This window comes from Nerophis ophidion, linkage group LG06, assembly GCF_033978795.1.
Source record: "Nerophis ophidion isolate RoL-2023_Sa linkage group LG06, RoL_Noph_v1.0, whole genome shotgun sequence".
NCBI lineage: Eukaryota > Metazoa > Chordata > Actinopteri > Syngnathiformes > Syngnathidae > Nerophis > Nerophis ophidion.
Genome location: NC_084616.1, coordinates 69,597,491 through 69,620,768, shown reverse-complemented (window position 1 = coordinate 69,620,768; position 23,278 = coordinate 69,597,491). Strand labels below are relative to the sequence as shown.

The window sequence follows — 23,278 nt, the reverse complement described above, 5'->3', positions numbered from 1 at the left end:
AAGGGCAAGGAAAGCTCACACCCAGTGGGACGTCAGTGACAGTGACAATGATGACTATAAGAAACCTTGGAGACGACCGCATATGTGGGCAACCCCCCAGAATTATCCTAGTAAATGTGTCTAATAACATCTGAATTGCTCCCACTGCCGTGGCCTTTCCCCACCCCTAGTGCTTCACTCTAACTTTCCTCATCCACTAATCTTTCATCCTCGCTCAAATTAATTGGGAAATCATCGCTTTCTCGGTCCGAATCGCTTTTGCTGCTGGTGGCTATGATTATAAACGATGTGAGGTTGTGAGGGGCTCCACAACCCGTGACGTCACACACACATCGTCTGCTACATCCGGTACAGGCAGGGCTTTTTTTATCAGCAACCAAAAGTTGTGAACTTTATCGTGGATGTTCTCTACTAAATCCTTTCAGCAAAAATATGACAATATCGCTATCCCCGTTTAATGAGGTGGCGACTTGTCCAGGGTGTACCCCGCTTTCCACCCGATTGTAGCTGAGATAGGCACCAGCGCCCCCCGCGAACCCAAAGGGAATAAGCGGCAGAAATGGATGGATGGCATTTCAATAGGCCTTGTCACGCCAAATTTCTTCCCCCTACAAAAACTTTCCCCGCCAAAGACATTTGGTGTGACAGCCCCTCTAATGCCAGAAGGAAGGACCTTAAAGCAGCCCACACAGCTGCCTGTTTTAAAAGCATTATAATTGGCTGGTTGTCATTGGTGAAAAATAACGGTGAGGAAAAAATAACCCTTCAAGCGATTTTTGCTTCGCTAACTTTGCAGCTGTAACCCTTAAGAGTCATATAACTTGGTATTATCACGTCCTCATTGGAGTCCTTCAAGCATTAGAGGGGCTGTCACGCCAAATGTCTTCCGGGGGGAAGGTTTTTGTAGGGGGGGAGAAATTTGGCGTGACAGCCTTTTACTACGTCTGGCAACCCTGCTAATGCTCCTTCTTCGCAGGACAAAAATGTAACTGAACCACACGAGCTAATTCCTTCCGCGCGACATCCAGATATTTTCTTGTATGAAATAGTTGAATCCTGCGTATGATGACCGTATTTTATATATAATTCAGTTAAATGTTTTAATCAGACTTTTTTTTTTTAAATAAATTTCTATTTAAAAAAACAACAAACATTTTTTTTAAAATCACATCAACATAAAAAAACACAATATACACTTACAATTAGTGGTTTTAATCAGACTTAATTTTGTATTTTTTTACTCATCGACCTCATTTCCGGTGGCGGCGGAACTGACGTCAGAGTTCTCGGGCAAAACAAGCACATGTGAGGACTGCGTGGTAAGACGTTGACTATTACCTTCTTAAATCATAGTTGTCGTGAATCGACGGGCATGGATAAACCAGGCAACTACCCTGCGCCCAACTTTGATTCGCCAACTCCAAACTCCTTCCAACTGCCATGGCAGCAGCAACCACTTCTTCGGACTAGCAGCTTCCACCCCAGCATGTGGACCTGGAGTGAAGCACCTATCCAGCCCGGTTCGGCCTACGGCGGTCAAACTACAGGGAACCACGGGGCAACGACAGGCTCCCGTCCTCCTTCAGGAAACTACGGGTCCCAATATTTATACGGTCAGCATCAATGTTAAATGTATAATAATTTATTACATACAGTGTTTCAATTCACTTCACTTCCTTCCTTCCTTACACTTAAAAGTGCGCCGCCAGTACCCGGATGTTACAACCCAAATGATAACCAGTGATCATACTTGCCAACCGGGAGGTGGGGGTTGGGGTGTGAGGGGGGGGGCGTGGTTAAGAGGGAAGGAGTATAATTCACCAACTCGAGTATTTCATATCCATCCATCATCTTCCGCTTATCCGAGGTCGGGTCGCGGGGGCAGCAGCCTAAGAAGGGAAGCCCAGACATTCCCTCTCTCCAGCCACTTCGTCTAGCTCTTCCCGGGGGAATCCCGAGGCGTTCCCAGGCCAGCCGGGAGACATAGTCTTCCCAACGTGTCCTGGGTCTTCCCCGTGGCCTCCTACCAGCTGGACGTGCCCTAAACACCTCCCTGGGGAGGCGTTCGGGTGGCATCCTGACCAGATGCCCGAGCCACCTCATCTGGCTCCTCTCGATGTATTTTATATATATTTCATATATATAAATATATATGTATGAAATACTTGACTTTCAGTGAATTCTAGCTATATATATTTATGGGCTTCACGGTGGCAGAGGGGTTAGTGCGTCTGCCTCCCAATACGAAGTTCCTGCAGTCCTGGGTTCAAATCCAGGCTCGGGATCTTTCTGTGTGGAGTTTGCATGTTCTCCCCGTGATTGCGTGGGTTCCCTCCGGGTACTCCGGCTTCCTCCCACTTCCAAAGACATGCACCTGGGGATAGGTTAATTGGCAACACTAAATTGGCCCTAGTGTGTGAATGTGAGTGTGAATGTTGTCTGTCTATCTGTGTTGGCCCTGCGATGAGGTGGCGACTTGTCCAGGATGTACCCTGCCTTCCGCCCGATTGTAGCTGAGATAGGCGCCAGCGCCCCCCGTGACCCCGAAAGGGAATAAGCGGTAGAAAATGGATGGATATATAAATAAAATAAATAGTTGAATTTCAGACGGCACCTATCAAATACACAGTAATAAAAACACAGTTGTTCTACTAACTGTACTGTGCTTGCTGGTTACTAAAAAAAACCCAACAACAACACTTACCTTTCACTATTTGAGTAACCTTTGTTCTTTCATCCATTTTCCGTTTTTTTTTTTTGTTGTTCTGCCATTTGCGCACTGGCGAGAGTCACTCGCCATCAGGTGCACAACACCACGTAAATTGTTGGCCAATCAAAAAGCAACCCCATAACGCTATAGCCAACATTCACCAGGAGATGGCAACAGACAACATGGAATCACTCTATTACAGACGGCGTCGCCATGGCTGTCACTTCCTCGTTCTTCTGCTTTGTCTCCTTGTGTGTGCAGTTTTTTTTAATTAAAATCCGTAGATCTTGTAATGTGATTGGGCAGGCAAGCTGTTTATATAACAGGAAAGCGGACGTGAAAACAGGCTGTCCACACTCATGTCCAGCTCCGGCTGAATTTCGGGAGATTTTCGGGAGAAAATTTCTTCCGGGAGGTTTTCGGGAGAGGCGCTGAATTTCGGTAGTCTCCCGGAAAATCCGGGAGGGTTGGCAAGTATGCTAGTGATTGACACTAGCCATCACCACCACCAATCCTCTCCATCGTGGCTACATATGGGAAGGAGAGGGACTTAAAGGCCTACTGAAATTAGATTTTCTTATTTAAACTGGGATAGCAGGTCCATTCTATGTGTCATACTTGATCATTTCGCGATATTGCCATATTTTTGCTGAAAGGATTTAGTAGAGAACATCGACGATAAAGTTCGCAACTTTTGGTCGCTCATAAGAAAGCTTTGCCTGTACTGGAAGTAGCAGGCGATGTGCGCGTGACGTCACTGGTTGTGGAGCTCCTCACATCCTCACATTGTTTACAATCATAGCCACCAGCAGCTACAGCGATTCTGACAGAGAAAGCGACAATTTCCACATTAATTTGAGCAAGGATGAAAAATTTGTGGATGAAGATAGTGAGAGTGAAGGACTAGGAAAAAAAAAAGGCGAGGGCCGTGGGAGCGATTCAGATGTTATTAGACCCATTTACAAGGATAATTCTGGAAAATCCCTTATCTGCTCATTGCGTTACTAGTGTTTTAGTGAGAGTATATGGTACCTGAAAGTCAGAGGGGTGTGGTGACCGCCAGTGTCTCCGGTAGGAGGGGGTAATTGTCCGCAGCTGCAGGAGGACGCAGGCTCCGCTCATGTCTACAGTAAGAGCCGATTTACTAACCAAATTTTCTCACCGAAACCTGCCGGTTGACATGTGGTCAGAAACCATGTTCGCTTGACCGCTCTGTTCCATAGTAAAGCTTCACCTTCAGGTATGTAACCAAGGAAACATCGGCTGTGTTTGTGTTGCTAAAGACAGCTGCAATATACCGCTTCCCACCTACATCTTTCTTCTTTGACTTCTCCATTATTAAGTGAACAAATTGCAAATGATTCAGCAACACAGATGTCCAGAATACTGTGTAATTATGCGATTAAAGTATAGCTTGGATCAGGCTGTAAGAAAATGTCCGCTACAACCTGTGACGTCAAACGCACGCGTCATCATACCACGACGTTTTCAACAGGACACTTTGCGGGAAATTTAAAATTGCAATTTAGTAAACTAAAAAAGCCGTATTGGCATGTGTTGCAATGTTAATATTTCATCATTGATATATAAACTATCAGACTGCGTGGTCGGTAGTAGTGGGTTTCAGTAGGCCTTTAAAAGGAAAGAAGACGAGATGGTGGATACATTTTACTTTTTGGGACAGCACTACGCTGCAAAAATTACATGGTAGTAATCAGTAGTAAATCATGATCTTAATTAAAGATAAGTCATTTTTCATTTACTTTACCTAAATATCGAAAAGTATTCATATTCTCTTCATGTCATATTATGTTCCTTCCAGTTCTATTGTTATTAGATTAGAATTGGTATCCAATCAGCATTCAGTGAGCTTATGTTGCCATGCTGTGCGAAATCTGCCCCAGGCCTTCAGACTCAACAATGCTGGTTTCTGTGCATTGTATGTGAACGGACACATACAGGTGATAGACAATTGCCATAGCCAATCAGATCAGTTGTTGTCAGTAAGACCTTCTCGCTGGCCCTGACATTCATGCGTCCTGTGATTGGATACTCACTCGGGAGTCCCAAGTAAGTATCCAATCACAAGTTGCGAAAACAAGAAGTGGCACTGAAAGCCACAGAAAACTCACCGGTACTAACAAAGAAGGAGAGCAAAATGTTGATTAGGTGGCAGATATATATTATTGCAAGGCCATTTTCCAGAAGAATTCTTAAGAGAAACTACATCTAGTGAGACAAGGTCGGCCGACACCGGAAGCTATTGCGGTGACGAAATGGTTTGCCCGCGACTTTCACACGAATCAACCAACTACGACCAACTACCGACTACGAGCGGTACTAATAACTTGTACGTCGTCGAATGGGTGCTACAAATTGTGAGTTCAAATATTTTATTTCAAAAAATGTTTATGTTTCATTGCTTTTATACAATTTTGACACTACCACATAAGATAAGTTTTAATTGCTGAAAGGGGTTAATTGAATGTTAAATGCACCGAAAAATGGACCGTTTTGTACACTGTTGAGGGTATTTAATGTAGTGTGGGAGTGGGTTTCTGTATAGTATCTCCAGCTCTGTCCATGTGGTGACATAAATTCCGGTATTTTGAGAGGTGAAGTAGGACATCACTGAAAGCCTAGGTGAGAAACGGACGGCCAGCCACTGGTAGTAGGGAGTCAAACAGTACAGAAACAGCGATGCATTATAAAACACAATAAGTTATACTGTGTCCCTTAATATCACAATGTGTTAGGAACTGAAAGAAGCAGTACCTGAGTGAACACGGGGAGAGACATGCCACATTTTGATTGTATAGGGCAGGGGTAGTGAACCTATGGCTCTAGAGCCAGATGTGGCTCTTTTGATGACTGCATCTGGCTCTCAGACAAATCTTAGCTGACATTGCTTAACACGATAATTATAAATAATTTCACTGGTAATCACAGTGCTAAAAATAATGTGCAAAATATAAAAAATTCTCATGCATTTATATCCATCCATCCGTTTTCTACCGCACCTGTTCAAGAAGTTGCATTAATGGTAAGAAGTATTTTATGTCATGATGGGGGGGTTGCAGCTTGCTGCAGGGTCGTTCTCCCAGGAAGGCAGACGGACTACACGGGACATGGCATTTAGGTAAAAACAAAAAAATATATATAAACAAAAATCGCTCACAGCGGAGGCACAACTTGGGCTAAAGAACAAAGCTAACGCATAAACAGACTAAGAACATAAATCAAACAAAACTTACTTGGCATGGCATGAAGCACGAAACTATGGCAAGGCATGAAACAAGTCAGCACAGGGCGACTGACTGGCAAAGACGAGCTTAAATACTGCCACTGATTAGTGCTCTGTAAGCAGGTGAGCGAGCGTTTTGTCCACCAGAGACAGGTGGACAAAATGAGTAACCAAGGAAACCAGACAAGGGAGTGGCTAAAAACAGGAACTTAAAGAGTCCAAAGGACAAACAGCACATTGCCAAACAAAAACATGATCAACAGAAATGACATTTTATTTATTATTGGTTAGCTTCAGAATAACAATGTTATTAAAAAGAATAAGAGACTTATTCTACTCTAAAAATGTTGGTCTTACTTAAAAATGCACGCATTTAGTTGTATTCAGTGTTAAAAAAATATTATGTGGCTCTCACGGAAATACATTCTGAAATATTTGGCTTTCATGGCTCTCTCAGCCAAAAAGGTTCCCGACCCCTGGTATAGGGCCACACAAGATAAATGGTCTTTTCCTGTTCACTATTTCATTTATCAACCGTAGTTGCGCATTTCGTATTCCTTTAAGCCCAACTATTTAAAAAAATATATATTATATTTGCTAACAATCAATCAATCAATCAATCAATGTTTACTTATATAGCCCTAAATCACTAGTGTCTCAAAGGGCTGCACAAACCACCACGACATCCTCGGTAGGCCCATATAAGGGCAAGGAAAACTCACACCCAGTGGGACATTGGTGACAATTATGACCCAGTGGGACGTCGGTGACAATGATGACTATGAGAACCTTAGAGAGGAGGAAAGCAATGGATGTCGAGCGGATCTAACAGGATACTGTGAAAGTTCAATCCACAATGGATACAACACAGTCGCGAGAGTCCAGTCCAAAGCGGATCCAAGACACAGCAGCGAGAGTCCCGGTCACAGCGGAGCCAGCAGGAAACCATCCCAAGCGTAGGCAGACCAGCAGCGCAGAGATGTCCCCAGCCGATACACAGGCGAGCAGTACATGGCCACCGGATCAGACCGGACCACCTCCACACGGGAGAGTGGGACATAGAAGAAAAAGAAAAGAAACGGCAGATCAGCTGGTCTAAAAAGGAGGTCTATTTAAAGGCTAGAGTATACAAATGAGTTTTAAGGTGAGACTTAAATGCTTCTACTGAGGTGGCATCGCGAACTGTTACCGGGAGGGCATTCCAGAGTACTGGAGCCCGAACGGAAAATGCTCTATAGCCCGCAGACTTTTTTTGGGCTTTGGGAATCACTAATAAGCCGGAGTCCTTTGAACGCAGATTTCTTGCCGGGACATATGGTACAATACAATCGGCAAGATAAGATGGAGCTAGACCGTGTAGTATTTTATACGTAAGTAGTAAAACCTTAAAGTCACATCTTAAGTGCACAGGAAGCCAGTGCAGGTGAGCCAGTACAGGCGTAATGTGATCAAACTTTCTTGTTCTTGTCAAAAGTCTAGCAGCCGCATTTTGTACCAACTATAATCTTTTAATGCTAGACATGGGGAGACCCGAAAATAATACGTTACAGTAGTCGAGGCGAGACGTAACAAACGCATGGATAATGATCTCAGCGTCTTTAGTGGACAGAATGGAGCGAATTTTAGCGATGTTACGGAGATGAAAGAAGGCCGTTTTAGTAACGCTTTTAATGTGTGCCTCAAAGGAGAGAGTTGGGTCGAAGATAATACCCAGATTCTTTACCGTGTCGCCTTGTTTAATTGTTTGGTTGTCAAATGTTAGAGTTGTATTATTAAATAGAGTTCGGTGTCTAGCAGGACCGATAATCAGCATTTCCGTTTTTTTGGTGTTGAGTTGCAAAAAGTTAGCGGACATCCATTGTTTGATTTCATTAAGACACGCCTCCAGCTGACTACAATCCGGCGTGTTGGTCAGCTTTAGGGGCATGTAGAGTTGGGTGTCATCAGCATAACAGTGAAAGCTAATACCGTATTTGCGTATGATGTCACCTAGCGGCAGCATGTAGATGCTGAAGAGTGCAGGGCCAAGGACCGAACCCTGGGGAACTCCACACGTTACCTTAACGTAGTCCGAGGTCACATTGTTATGGGAGACAAACTGCATCCTATCAGTAAGATAAGAGTTAAACCAAGACAGGGCTAAGTCTGACATACCAATTCGTGTTTTGATACGTTCTAATAAAATATTATGATCGACGGTATCGAAAGCAGCGCTAAGATCGAGGAGCAGCAACATAGATGACGCATCAGAATCCATCGTTAGCAATAGATCATTAGTCAGTTTTGCGAGGGCTGTCTCCGTGGAGTGATTTGCCCTGAAACCGGATTGAAAGGTTTCACATAGATTGTTAGACGCTAAGTGTTCATTTAACTGCTCCGCAACAATTTTTTCAAGGATTTTTGAAATAAAGGGAAGGTGAGACACCGGTCGGTAATTTACCATGAGGTCAGGATCGAGGTTAGGTCTTTTAAGAAGAGGATGAATAACCGCTTTTTTGAATGCTAGGGGAACAGTGCCCGAGGAGAGTGATAAGTTTATAATATTTAGCACTGATGGACCTAATAATACAAAGAGCTCCTTGATCAGTTTCCCAGGAAGAGGGTCAAGTAAACATGTCTGTTTTATTCCATTTACACGTTGTAACAATTCCTCTAATGTTATTTCCTCAAAACGAGAGAAACTATTTTGGAGGGCAGTATCCGCCGTATATACAATCGTGTCAGTGTTAATAGAACCCCGTTGTAGGTGGGACGCATTGTCTTTAATCTCCTTTCTAATGACTTCAATTTTCTTACTAAAGAATTGCATAAAGTCATCAGCTGAGTGGGTTGAGCTACTGGAAGGAGTCCCTTGTTGGGTTAGCGATGCTACCGTACTAAACAAAAATTTAGGATCGTTTTTATTACGGTGGATGAGATTTGAGTAATATTTAGCTTTAGCTAAGGTAAGCATGCGTTTATAAGTTATTAAACCATCACTCCATGCTTGATGGTGCACCTCAAGTTTAGTCGTGCGCCATTTGCGTTCCAGCTTTCTACATAATAATTTCTGAGCTCTAGTTTCTTCTGTAAACCACGGGGTGCGCTTTTTTGGAGCCTTTTTTAACTTTAGCGGTGCTATGTTATCAATGGTTTCGCGCAGGGCGTCGTTAAAGTTGTTAGTGAGGTTATCAATAGAGCCCACATACTTTGGGAATGGTGCCATTACCGAGGGCAGTAGGTCAGCAAGAGTTGTCGTTGTGGCTGTATTAATGTTGCGGCTGCTATAGCAGTTATTATTATTATTAGTTTGACGAACATGCGTCTGAACCTCGAATTTTATAAGGTAATGATCGGACAATACTTTAGTATACGGGAGTATCGTAACTTTGGAAACGGTGATGCCCCTGACAAGCACTAGGTCTATCGTATTACCGTTGCGATGCGTGGGTTCATTTATTATTTGTGTGAGACCACAGCTATCAATTACAGTCTGGAGCGCTACGCATGGTGGGTCCGATGGGGTATTCATATGGATATTAAAGTCCCCCATTATGATTATATTATCGGCGTGTGTCACTAGATCAGCAACGAACTCTGAGAATTCATTAATAAAGTCCGAATAGGGCCCTGGGGGGCGGTAGATAACAGCCAGGTGTAGAGGCAGCGGTGTGACAGACCTCATAGTAAGCACCTCAAACGATTTATATTTATTATTTATGTTAGGACTAAGGTTAAAGTTTTCGTTGTATATTAGTGCGACCCCCCCACCCCTTTTGAGCGGACGGGCAATATGCGCATGTGTAAAGTTAGGAGGACATGCCTCATTTAGCGCAAAAAAGTCGTTTGGTTTAAGCCAGGTTTCGCTGAGACCGATGACGTTAAGATTGTTGTCTCTGATAATATCATTAACTAACAACGTTTTAGGAGACAATGATCTTATGTTTAAAAAACCTATATTATAGGTAGTGGGCTGTTTTAGGGAGTTTTTGATCAAATTATCCGTAGTAGCAATATTAATAATGTTGTGTTTATTATGCCCGGTGCATTTAGTATAGTTACGACCATATCTAGGAATTGATACGACAGGAATTTTCCGATTGTTTGATTGTTGCTTTGATAAACTGCACACATCATGGTTAGCCACCTCAGTAACGGGGATTTTCCGAGTGTTTGTTTGTTGCTTTGATAAACTGCACGCATCATAGTTAGCCACCTCGGTAACACACATGTCCAACTCTGAAACACTCAAAGCAGAAAAAACTTGTTTTCTAATTTAACTGACTCTTTACCCAGACCAGTAGTCTCGCATTTTCCATCTAAATCCGTCTTCGGGATGGAGGAAAGTGGTGTTCTGTGGGGATTAGCCTTCTGCTTTGTTTTTAGCCCCGCTCGGCATCCGCGTTTCCGATCACACCGCTGGCGTCTGCTCCGTAGACGGCCCCCGCTGCTACTAGACTCCCCTGCTTCACAGGCCGCTGGATGTAGCCGCCGATGTATTCCCATGCTAGTTAGCAAGTCTAGCACGCAAGTGTCTATCAGTCCAAAACGGCCCGATATGTCCACATCCAGAAGTGTCTGGCGGTCGTACGTGATCACAGAGTGACCACGATGCGAGCCAGCCATAAAGTTTGTGGAATTGTTCGGTATTTCTGCCAAATGTTCCATCTTTAGCAGGAGCTCCTCGAGAGCGCAGCCCGTCCGGGCGCCGCCATCTTTGAATATACATCTTGAAGTGTAAGAATGGAAGTGTGTGTATTGAAACATGGCCTATGTCTTTTTTTTTTGCTTTTGGAGTTTGACACCTTTGAAAAATACCTACCTTGTATTTGAAGTTGTTATAGGAAATAATCACATAACATCTGGAGTCATTTTGTGTATGTGCACTGCCTTTCACTTATTCATGTAGGCCAAAATTCTGGTCGTGAATGGTATCAAGCAGGACATCAAGGTTATAGACCAACAGGCAACTATGGAAAAAAGGTACATGTTTTAATTATTAATCACTTCATGCCCTCAATTTGCTGTATTTATGCAAATGATAAATGTCTCTGCCTTTTGATCAGAGCAACAATGGACCTTCCTTTTTGCATTTTTGTGACACCTGTGACCGTGGTTTTAAAAACCAGGAGAAGTTTGAGGAACATGTTGCTCAACATGTCAAGGTAATGTATTTTTGTTACAGTACTGTCTTTGAAGTACCACCTACTCTTTTGTTATGTTGCCCCACTTTGTAGTGTTCTGTCCAAGACTGCAGCTTCACGGCTCATGAGAAAATAGTTAACATCCATTGGAAAAATGTAAGTTAGTTTTTATTGCCTATGTTGTGTTGTGCCCTTTGCTAATGTTAGTGCTCGGTCATTTCTTAGACCCATGCACCAGGAAGGAAAAGAATCAAGTTGGACACCCCTGAAGAGATTTTGAAGTGGAGAGAGGAAAGACGCAAGTTAGTATTCAGAAAATGAGCATTGCAAATGTTACGTTGGAAGTCTTTACCCTTTTTGCCTTTTCTTTCCAGGAACTATCCGACTTTGCAGCATGTCGAAAAAAAGAAAAAACTGATGGAAGGGCGAGAGAGGACTGGAGCGGTTCTGGAGACAGCTCAGTTTGGGTATTTTTTACTTCCTTCTATTCATGTCCTAACCAAGGCCATTTTGATCTTTTTAATTTTGTAATTGTAAAACCAACCCATATGCAAAGAGGTTATATTCATTTAAAGTAAAAACAAGTTTTTATATCAGCTTTGTGTTGTAGTTGGCAAAGTGTATTACTACCATTATTAATCTAGTGTTTGTCATTTCGGGACCGCCACAGATAAATGAATGCGTTACATGTGCTACCTACACAAATCTTTTTGTGCTCGCTCTTGTACACATTTTAAAAAGGATATATTATGCAAAACCAACTTTTCTTACCTATTTGGTACCGGTTTTTGTGTGTTTGGGTCTGCATTAAGTCCAGAAAGGTGAAATCAAACCTTGGACTCATTGCGTTAATATTCATAGAAAAATTTTGCCTTCCTCCAAACGAGCCAGTTGGAATATTCCCCATTTGTGACTTTTTTCCCAGTTATGACCTCAGCAGATGTCCCCATATATGGTAGAAATTTAACCTGAAATCGTTGCGGGATTTAACGAGCGCCTTTTTTTCCCTATCCTCTTGTTGTGGTGACAGACTGGCTGTTGCCATTTCGAATACTAAATACAGTATAGTTGTAACTTATATCTGTCACTAGAGTCGATAGGGAAGCGCTAAAACTACAACATGGCTGACGGGGATAAGACGCTGTCAAAGTGGAGGCACGCAAATGAGACCGCCCACAATAAGTGCGTCCTAAAGGGACAGTCGGAAAGCGGCTTGAAGATGGTCTGTAAAACATAATCCAACATATTTTTTGGACCACGGAGCGCACCGGATTATAAAGCCCACTGCCGATGAGCGGGTCTATTCAGGTATATTTTCATAACTAAGATGCACTAAATGGGCTATATTATATTATATATATATATTTTTTTCATTTAAAACACTTCTTTGTGGTCTACATAACTTGTAATGGTGGTGCTTTGGGAAAAATGTTGCATAAATTATGTTTTACAGACCTTCTTTAAGCCGCTTTCTGACCATCTCTTCAGGATGTGTCGTTTAGTGGACAGTCTTATTTACGTGTCTTCACTTGGACAGCGTGTTATCTTTGCTGGTCCGGTAAAATGTAGCAACCAGAATGTCACAAATCGGCGGACTGAAATTCTGACCGGAAAGCGGAGCTTAGCCAACCCATTATATACTAAAACATCTACCCTGAAAGGAACCTCTGCCCTGTGCTCCTCGATGAGGGTCTGCACCGGAGCTAAACAGCAGGAAAGGTGCAACTACTACATTATTACCTGTCACTATTTATAACACCCTGTGCAGATCTGAATGTTCATTATTTAGATGCGCGTTTGTTCGTCTCTCGCTTCAAACATAAAGAAAGATGTCTGACTCTGACAGTGCATTTCTCTTAGCACTTGAGCGTGTTTGTTTAACAGAGGAATAAACTGAACAGAGTAACCCCTTTTTCAGTCATTCACAATCTTTGTCTTAGCAGAGATGACAGCGGGGCGCTCACAGTACAGAAAGCCTTGCGACTCGCCAGTGAGAAGTTCCACAAAGTAACACAAATTACGAGGAAAACCGTAAGATTATAAAGCCAAGCTATTGTCGGAATATTTTTGCTTCAAATATGATCAGCAATATGAGCCCATCAACACATATGGACAAGCGAAAATTCCGCCGTGATCACGCGATAGCAGTAATTAAAAAGCTTATGTCCGACCACACTTTTCCAACTGGTAAAAAAAAACTAAACAAACTTTAAGATGTTCAATATTTATTAGGGTTAAAAATCTTAGTATATTTAAACGCTTACTGAAATGCGATTTCCTTATTTAAACGGGGATAGCAGGTCCATTCTATGTGTCATACTTGATAATTTCGCGATATTTCCATATTTTTGCTGAAAGGATTTAGTACAGAACATCGACGATAAAGTTTGCAACTTTTGGTGCTGATAAAAAAGCCTTGCCTGTACTGGAAGTAGCAGAAGATATGCGCGTGACGTCACGGGTTGTGGAGCTGCTCACATCTGAACATTGTTTACAATCATGGCCACCAGTAGCGAGAGCGATTCGGACCGAGAAAGCGACGATTTCCCCATTAATTTGAGCAATGATGAAAGATTTGTGGATGAGGAAAGTGAGAGTGAAGGACTAGAAAGAAAAAAAAGACAAGAGGGCAGTGGGAGCGATTCAGATAGGGAAGATGCTGTGAGAGGCGCCGTGGCAGCCGTGGGGGTGACAGGACCAGTCGGCCTGGCCCAACCGCAACAAGGGATAGAGCCATACAGCATTGAACGTGACGCTGACGGTGATGGTCAGGAGGACGCTGCTGATATTGATGCTGGAGTAGCACACGACATAGATCGCCTTCAGAATACAGAATGGTAAAAATGATCGCTGCATAATACACTGTACTTTGTGTGTGTGGTCCAATCCACCCGTGTTCGCTTGACATCTCTGTTCCATACTAAAGCTTGACTGTCATCTTTCGGAAATGTAAACAATGAAACACCGGCTGTGTTTGTGTTGCTAAAGCCGGCCGCAATACACCGCTTCCCACCTACAGCTTTCTTCTTTGATGTCTCCATTGTTTATTGAACAAATTGCAAAAGATTAACCAACACAGAAGTCCAGAATACTGTGGAATTTTGCGATGAAAACAGACGACTTAATAGCTGGGCACGATACGATGCTGGCACAAAATGTCCTCTACAATCCGTGACGTCACGCGCAGGCGTCATCATACCGAGACGTTTTCAGCATTGATATATAAACTATCAGACTTCGTGGTCGGTAGTAGTGGGTTTCAGTAGGCCTTTAATTTTTCTTTGTGTATTTATTTAGGATAATAAAGTTATTTACCTTCCAAATACAGTAAAATGGTAAACTATCTTACAGTAATGAGGAATATAAGTTTATTATATAATTTTAAATGATTACTTGCATTATTATTATATATTATGATTACATTACCTTATTGATTTATAGTTTTTATTGGTTATTTCTTCAGATTATGATGTAGACATAAGCTTTTGTTTTAATGTGTGGCACTTGGAGACAAAAATATGTTGGCAGTCTAAAGGTAACATGTCCTCCTTTTGTTATTTTTGCAGTTTTATGTATAAAATATAAAAATCCCAAAATGAATCACAATGGCAATTTTGAAGGGAAAAAATCGCAATTAGGTTTTTTTTTGCAAAATCGTACAGTCCTATTACATAGTGATGTTTTACATTGGCTGTTAACTATACAATTTTTTCAATAGAAATCAAACATTAGCTGTGTGTTTATTCAAAATAAAATGAAAAATGTTTCTCTATTTTCCTCTTTAATGTCTCTTTTCTAATCCACTTTTTTTTTGCTTCCAAGTCTTTTTGACAAAATCCTCCTTAATTGGACAAGTATATGAGCTTTGAAACACCAGTTTGCTAGCAAAGTTTTGACCCGCCATACTCTACATTTGATTGGCTTTAACCCCACAAAAACTGGTGTACTGATAGGCTGCTTGTTCCTGTCATTCATATGAGCTCTGGGTTTCACAGAGGACAGCGCTGCGCAGTGAGCACGCGCACTGCAGCAGGACAGGAGAGATGACAAAAATGGTGAAAATAAGACTTTCGTGCTGATCAGATTTAGTTACTTGGCCTAGTATTAATGCAATTGGGTCAATAGTGTCAGTGGTACTTCATTGTATTGTTGCTTAAGTCAAACTATTTACCAACCTTGTTGTACTGTGTTCTGATATTAAGACGAATGAGAGGCAGAGGACGTGGCCAATGGCGTGGGAGAGGGTTCCAACGGCAACATCCCCAAAGTCCTCATCCATTGGACAGTGGCACTGCAGTAAAACAACTCCTACCCATCACACAGTCCAACCCGGATTGTGATCCATTGGGAGTGTTGCTCAAAAGTGACAATGGTTAGTGAAGGAACAACATGTCAAAATCCGAGGTTTGCAGCCTCAGCAGTTTTCATGCATTTGTGAGCTGTAGACTTCAGCGCGCTGCACTAAGGTGAAGCACGATCGCTCTTTTAATGAGTGGCCTCTGTTGAGTGTTTGTGCTGGGTCCTTTGGCGGCTCAGACTGTGACTTTGTATATGACCATAGTCTTCTGATGACACTGTTGTATTTTACTGTATATTGTACTGTGTATTGTAATTGTCTTCCCTCACATTTCCTTCAGATTCCGAGAAAGAGGATGCAACGGCTACCTCCAGTGGTGCTGGCCTAGTTGTGGCCCCGAAGCAGATGAGCTCAGCTCTGGGGTCTCTTGTGGCCAACTATGGCTCCATGAGTGAGAGTGAAAGTGATGATGAAGCGCACAGTGAGTTGACCACTTTGTTATCAACTTACTTCTGAGTCTGTACATCTGTCTCTCTGCATGTAGTTTTAGTGACTATTTGGAAATGACTGTATAAATCGATCCATCCCGATTCTGCACTTACACAATGAAAATGTCTCGACTCTGTTACAAAAAACAAACATACTTTATCTTTTCTCTTCACCATTAACGTTGGATAGTTTTAAACCAGAACTGTAAACAAGAATCTAAAAAGTGCAATGCCATCCCTGTGAATAGATACTGTTTCTTCAAGTGCAAAATTATAACAGTAAACATGTAAGCTGTTTCTTGTGACACTTGTTTTGCTGGCACAATCAGACTGCATGTATAAACCCTGTTTCCATATGAGTTGGGAAATTGTGTTAGATGTAAATATAAACGGAATACAATGATTTGCAAATCATTTTCAACCCATATTCAGTTGAATATGCTACAAAGACAACATATTTGATGTTCAAACTGATAAACATTTTTTTTTGTGCAAATAATCATTACGTTTAGAATTTGATGCCAGCAACACGTGACAAAGAAGTTGGGAAAGGTGGCAATAAATACTGATAAAGTTGAGATATTCTCATCAAACACTTATTTGGAACATCCACAGGTGTGCAGGCTAATTGGGAACAGGTGGGTGCCATGATTGGGTATAAAAACAGCTTCCCAAAACATGCTCAGTCTTTCACAAGAAAGGATGGGGCGAGGTACACCCCTTTGTCAACAACTGCGTGAGCAAATAGTCAAACAGTTTAAGAACAACATTTCTCAAAGTGCAATTGCCAAAAATTCAGGGATTTCAACATCTACGGTCCATAATATCATCAGAAGGTTCAGGGAATCTGGAGAAATCACTCCACGTAAGCGGCATGGCCGGAAACCAACATTGAATGACCGTGGCTTTCGATCCCTCGGACAGCACTGTATCAAAAAGCGACATCAATCTGTAAAGGATATCACCACATGGGCTCAGGAACACTTCAGAAAACCACTGCCACTAAATACAACTGGTCGCTACATCTGTAAGTTCAAGTTAAAAAGCTACTGTGCATAGCGAAAGCTATTTATCAACAACATCCAGAAACGCCGCCAGCTTCTCTGGGCCCGAGATCATCTCAGATGGACTGATGCAAAGTTGGAAAGTGTTCTGTGGTCTGACGAGTCAACATTTCAAATTGTTTTTGGAAATATTCGACATCGTGTCATCCGGACCAAAGGGTAAGCAAACTATCCAGACTGTTATCGACGCAAAGTTCAAAAGCCAGCATCTGTGATGGTATGGGGGTGCATTAGTGCCCAAGGCATGGGTAACTTACACATCCGTGAAGGCACCATTAATGCTGAAAGGTACATACAGGTTTTGGAACTACATATGGTGCCATCTAAGCGCCGTCTTTTTCATGGACGCCCTTGCTTATTTCAGCAAGACAATGCCAAGCATTCAGCACGTGTTACAACAGCGTGGCTTCGTAAAAAAAAGAGTGCGGGTACTTTCCTGGCCTGCCTGCAGTCCAGACCTGTCTCCCATCGAAAATGTTTGGCGCATTATGAAGCGTAAAATATGACAGCGGAGACCCCGGGCTGTTGAACGACTGAAGCTCTACATAAAACAAGAATGGGAAAGAATTCCACTTTCAAAGCTTCAAAAATTTGTTTCCTCAATTCACAAACATTTATTGAGTGTTGTTAAAAGAAAAGGTGATGTAACACAGTGGTGAACATGCCCTTTCCCAACTACTTTGGCACGTGTTGCAGCCATAAAATTTTAAGTTAATTATTTGCAAAAAAAAACAAACGTTTATGAGTTTGCACATCAAATATCTTGTCTTTGTAGTGCATTCAATTGAACATGGGTTTGAAAGGATTTGCAAATCATTGTATTCCATTTTTGTTTACATCTAACACAATTTCCCAACTCATATGGAAACAGGGTTTGTAACTTTGAGATTTTATTGTGGATGCTAGAAGTGTGCTCCGGGTTTTTTGGCACATTTGATGATGTGTGCGAGGATATTTGTAAACGGTACTTCTCGAGTTAGACCTACCGTGCTTTCATCATTGTGCGCTTGCAGTACATCAGCGGTAATCTTACAAGACTCTCAGTTACAGATATATAACTGAAAAAGCTTGACTCCATCTCCTAATAGTAGAGAATGCGTTAGAAAAAAATCTGGAATCCAGATGGTGATGCCGATCAACTCTGAAATCAGGGTAATGCGGGGTCTTAAAATGTCTGAAATGTAATCATGTGAATTTAAGTTCTTCGATCAAAATCTGTACTACTTGGAAATACTATGTCACATCCTGGGTAATTCCTCTAAGTTCGAAATGGGCTTTGATGTGGTGAAGAAAACAGGCATGTTTTATTCTGACAAAAGTTCATAGGTACTTTTAAAAATACCATTTTAAATGACAAAAATGCTACCTCCTCACATAAGCGAAATATTTTAATGTTGGTATGGTTAAGAAATGTGGAGGTAGTTGAGCACCAGAAATGAGTTGTAATAAAAATAATAAATAGAGGAACTTTGGTGCAGAATAACATGCTGAAGAGCATTCACACAATCATCATCGTCTTTGGCGGTCACTTGAAGCGAGTATGACGATCCTCCTGGTAGGGGTGTATCCCTTTATGGAGGATGCCTGTGCGTGGCTTAGTTTAACGTGGGGAGACTTCTGCACAGACAGTCACCACACGATCTTTGACAGAATCGGGTCAGGGTCCAGTGGCATGGTGTCCAAGATGACTGGGGACCCTTTTCTGCTGCAGCCTTCTTCCGCCATTGCAGCTTTTGTGGTAGTTCTTAAATCTATCGTCTTCGCCTGCTCTGCCGTTGAGGTCTTCACCGTATCCCTGGCTAGGAGGCAGTCAGGTACTAGGCCTTTGCCAAGGTCCACCTGGGGTAACAGTAGTAAAGGGGTTAAACTCCTAGTGCCCCAAGACCAATAGAGCAGTGGTTCTCAACCTTTTTTCAGTGATGTACCCCCTGTGAACATTTTTTTTAGTTCAAGTACCCCCTAATCAGAGCAAAGCATTTTTGGTTGAAAAAAAGAGATAAACAAGTAAAATACAGCACAATGTCATCAGTTTATGATTTATTAAATTGTATAACAGTGCAAAATATTGCTCATTTGTAGTGGTATTTCTTGAACTATTTGGAAAAAAATATATAAAAATAACTAAAAACTTGTTGAAAAATAAACAAGTGCTTCAATTATAAATAAAGATTTCTACACATAGAAGTAATCATCAACTTAAAGTGCCCTCTTTAGGGATTGTAATAGAGATCCATCTGGATTCATCAACTTCATTCCAAATATTTCTTCACAAAAAAATAAATCTTTAACATCGATATTTATGGAACATGTCCACAAAAAATCTAGCTGTCAACACTGAATATTGCATTGTTGTATTTCTTTTCACAGTTTATGAACTTACATTCATATTTTGTTGAAGTATTATTCAATAAATATATTTATAAAGGATTTTTTAATTGTTGCTATTTTTACAATATTTTTTGAAAAAAATCTCACGTACCTCTTGGCATACCTTCAAGTAGCCCCAGGGGTACGCGTACCCCCATTTGAGAACGACTGCAATAGAGGAGCCTCCACTGCCAGATGCACTTTAAAGTCATGCTCAGTACACTCACCCAATTAAGTGCTGAACACAATAATAGTTGCAGTATCGAGTGAAATGTATGTTCTTTTTTTTAAGTCTTTGACAGTGGTCTTTTCTAAAAAATAAAAAAGGAGTTCTCTCTGTTTCAGCCCCAACTATGCAAAAAGCCAAAGAAATGCCCCAAGAAAACAAGGTTGTGCAAAATCAGCACACACAAGCTTCCAGGGTCTCCAATGGCTGGTCCAATCAGAACATGGCAAACAACCTAAGAGGAGGAGGAGGACGAGGACGAAGAGGGAGAGGAGGAAGGCGTGGTCGAGGTGGACACTGTGATATGCCAATGGGACGGAGGCCTACTCTCCTTGAGATGGTGAGAAGCTGGCATATATTGTACAGTCAAAGTAGGGCTGGGCGATATATTGATATAAACGATACATCGCAGGTTTGTCTCTGTGCGATACAGAAAATGACTATATCGTAATATTCGATTATATGTTCTCCCACACTTGCTTTTAGCTGCATGCATTACTTTACTGGCGTTTCTCTCTTTTTCTTATGTCACCTTCTCACAAAGACATAAAACAAGCCCGCCTTGGCTACTGACGCGCATGTAGCGACACACGCTCTCGCCGAGAGCTAACGTTAGCTGAGGCAGGTCGAGTTAAAGTTAAAGTACCAATGAATGTCCCAATCATACTAGATGTGGCGAAAGTATTCTCTGCATTCGACCCATCCCCTTGACCACCCCCTGGGAAGTGAGGGGAGCAGTGGGCGCGGCACCGCTGCTGCAGGAATCATTTATGGTGATTTAACCCCCAATTCCAACCCTTAATGCTGAGTGCCAAGCAGGGAGGTAATGGGTCCCATTTTTATAGTCTTTGGTATGACTCGGCCGGGATTTGAACTCACGACCCACCGATCTCAGGACGGACACTCTAACCACTAGACCACTGAGTTGCTTTTAGCTGCTTGCATTACACTACAGGCATTTCTCACTCCTCCTCGTCTCTCATTCTCACAGAGACGGAAAACAAGCCCGCCTTCTTACATACGTTACATACTGTCGCGAATGTAGCGTCATATGCTCTCGCCGAGCAGAGAGGTAGCAGCATGGCTAACGTTAGCTGAGGCAGGTCGTAAAAGCAGAGCGAAGCAAGATGGTGTGAAACTGATCACAAATGGAGGAAGAACAATAAATGCCCAAAATAAAGAGCAGGGGGTCCATCATCTGGTGGTTTGGCTTCAAGCGGGAAGATATTCAGCAGACAACAGCAATATGCCAAGTATGCAGCAGAAGTGTTACTACAAAAAGGTAGCAACACTATTAATTTGTTCTTTCATTTAAAAAGTCACCCGCGAGAGAATGAAAAGTATTTAATAAATACAGTTTTGGTCAATTGACTTAGTTGTGATTTCCCTCTCTGCATGGAAATTTAAAAGGAGCATATATTAATGCAGTATGAAGAAGAATGTTTTAATGTAGACACATAGAATCATCATACTGCTGTGATTATATGGCCAAGGCAAAATATCGTAATATATATTTTATATCGCAATATGGCATAATAATATTGCAATTTTAATAAAAGGCAATTTCCCCCAGCCCTAAGTCAAAGGTTTTTTTTATTACTAAGCAATTTTGAGATGACTTTCTGTTTTGATTCGTCTAGCTCCTCGCACCAGACATCCGCCATGAGAGGAACATCCTCCTGCAGTGTGTTCGATACGTGGTCCGAAACAACTTCTCTAGGCTGGAGAACCAACCTAAACTCCAACCAGGGATTGACTTGAGACAAGCTATCGGAAGTACAGAGCAAGAAGTTGAAAATGAAAAGCCGTCAGTGGAAGCCAGAACTTTGTTTTCCTCTTTGGTTACTGAGGAGAGATGTTCTGTCAAGGATGGGACCACGTCTCAAAGAGCCACCACAAAGCCAGGAGTTAGGGAGGAGGAGATGGTGACTAGTCAATCTAACGCGGGTATAAACTTGGCTGTTAATCACTGCTCGCCACAGAATCATCTGGCTCAGTACCCACTTAGTCACCAATCTGCCCTTGGACAGCCGGGTGACTCAACTGGCTGTGGACCGACAGATGACCAAACCGACCCTGTTTTACCAGGAGACCAGACTGTCTCTGAAACCGCTATTTACGAAGATGGCTGTAGTTTACCATGTAACAAAGCAGTTTATGGACTCCCAGAGGAAAAAGTTTGCTAAGTTGGCCCCAGACCCCCTCGTGAGCAAACATCTTATAGACTTTTAAGTGAGAAAACTGGCCCTGGAGTGAAGGGTTATCAAGCTGCCTCTGGGATCACCAAACGACCAAACTGGCTTTGATTCACCAAACTGGCCCTGGTTTACCAGGAGAGCAAACAAATTCTGAACCGGCTATTTGCAAAATGGCTCTGGTTCACTATGTGACAATGCTGTTTATGGACTCCTTGAGGAAATGTATGGCTATAGTCTATTTGATGCTCCTTGTGGACAAGCTTGCTGTGGATTCCCCGGTGACCACATTTTCACCAGAGTCATTTCAAGTGACAAAACAGCCTCTGTTATCAATATGATTCATGATGATGAAATACGGAAAATTGGTATTCATCGAAAAATTCAGACTTATTTGGCTTAATTTGAATTATGACATAATTTTGGCTGATTTATATTTTGTAGAATATATTGATAAAATATATTTTTCTCCAAAAATAAATGTTAACAAATCAGAGCTATGTAGATTTTTGTTGTCGTTGATTTTAAGTTCGAACTGCCCAGTGACATCTGGAAAGTATTCACAGCGCTTCACTTTTTCCACATTTTGTTAAGTTTTAGCCTTATTCAAAAATGGAATTAATTAATTTTGTCCTCAAAATTCTACAGTCAATACCCCAAAGTGACAATGTGAAAAAGGGGTTTTATCTTTTTTATTTTGCTAATGTATTGAAACAAAATGTTTACATAAATACTCACAGCCTTTGCTCGATACTTTCTTGATGCATTTTTGGCAGCAATTACAACCTCAAGTCTTTTTGAATGCGGTGCCACCAGCTTGGCACACCTATCTTTTGGGCAGTTTTGCCCATTCCTCTTTGCAGCACCGCTCAAGCGCCATCAGATTGGATGGGAGATGTTGGTTTTTATTCAAGATGTCTCTGTATATTGCTGCGTTCATTTTGGTCTAGTCAGGGAAGTGACCAAGAACTTGATGGTCACTCTAACAGACCTACAGCATTCCTCTGTGGAGAGAGGAAAACCTTCCAGAAGATAAACAATCTCTGCAGTAAACCACCCATCAGGCCGGTATGGTAAAGTGGCAAGACTGAAACCATTTTTTTCGTAAAACATTTTTTGTCAAAATGCACCTAAAAGACTCTCAGGCGAAGAGAATCAATTCCCTGGTCTGAAGACACAAGGAATAAACTCTTTGGCGTGAATGTCAGGAAACTTGTTTGGAGGAAACCAGGAACCACTCATCACCAGGCCAATACCATCCCTACAGTGAAGCATGGTGATGACAGCATCATACTGTGGGCATGTTTTTCAGCGGCAAGAACTGGGACACCAGTCAGGATTGAAAGAAAGATGAATGCTGCAATGTACAGAGACATCCTGGATGTAAAACCAATGCTCCCCATCCAACCTGTGAAGCTTGAGAAGTGCTGCAAAGAAAAATGAGTGAAACTGCTGAAAGATAGATGTGCCAAGTTGGAGGCGTTGTATTAAAAAATACTCCAAGCTGTAATTGCGGCCAACGGTACATCAACAAAGTAGTGTACAATTGCTTGGGAATCCTCAA

General features: G+C 42.0%; 1 protein-coding gene across 2 annotated transcripts; it reads left to right on the top strand.

The window, feature by feature from the left end:
• The first annotated feature begins 1,250 nt into the window (after positions 1-1,250).
• On the top strand, positions 1,251-22,214 carry nufip1 (nuclear FMR1 interacting protein 1). Of its 2 annotated transcripts, none has more exons than XM_061904733.1 (10): positions 1,251-1,613; positions 10,843-10,916; positions 11,000-11,098; positions 11,171-11,233; positions 11,303-11,379; positions 11,452-11,544; positions 15,280-15,440; positions 15,715-15,855; positions 19,639-19,859; positions 21,160-22,214. In XM_061904733.1, the coding sequence occupies exons 1-10, from the start codon at positions 1,373-1,375 to the stop codon at positions 21,703-21,705; spliced, it is 1,716 nt and encodes a 571-aa protein (XP_061760717.1). In that variant the 5' UTR covers positions 1,251-1,372; the 3' UTR covers positions 21,706-22,214. The 2 variants fall into 2 exon arrangements, with proteins under 2 accessions (XP_061760717.1, XP_061760716.1); XM_061904732.1 differs by having other exon boundaries at positions 1,252-1,613; positions 15,280-15,449.
• Positions 22,215-23,278: the final 1,064 nt, after the last annotated feature.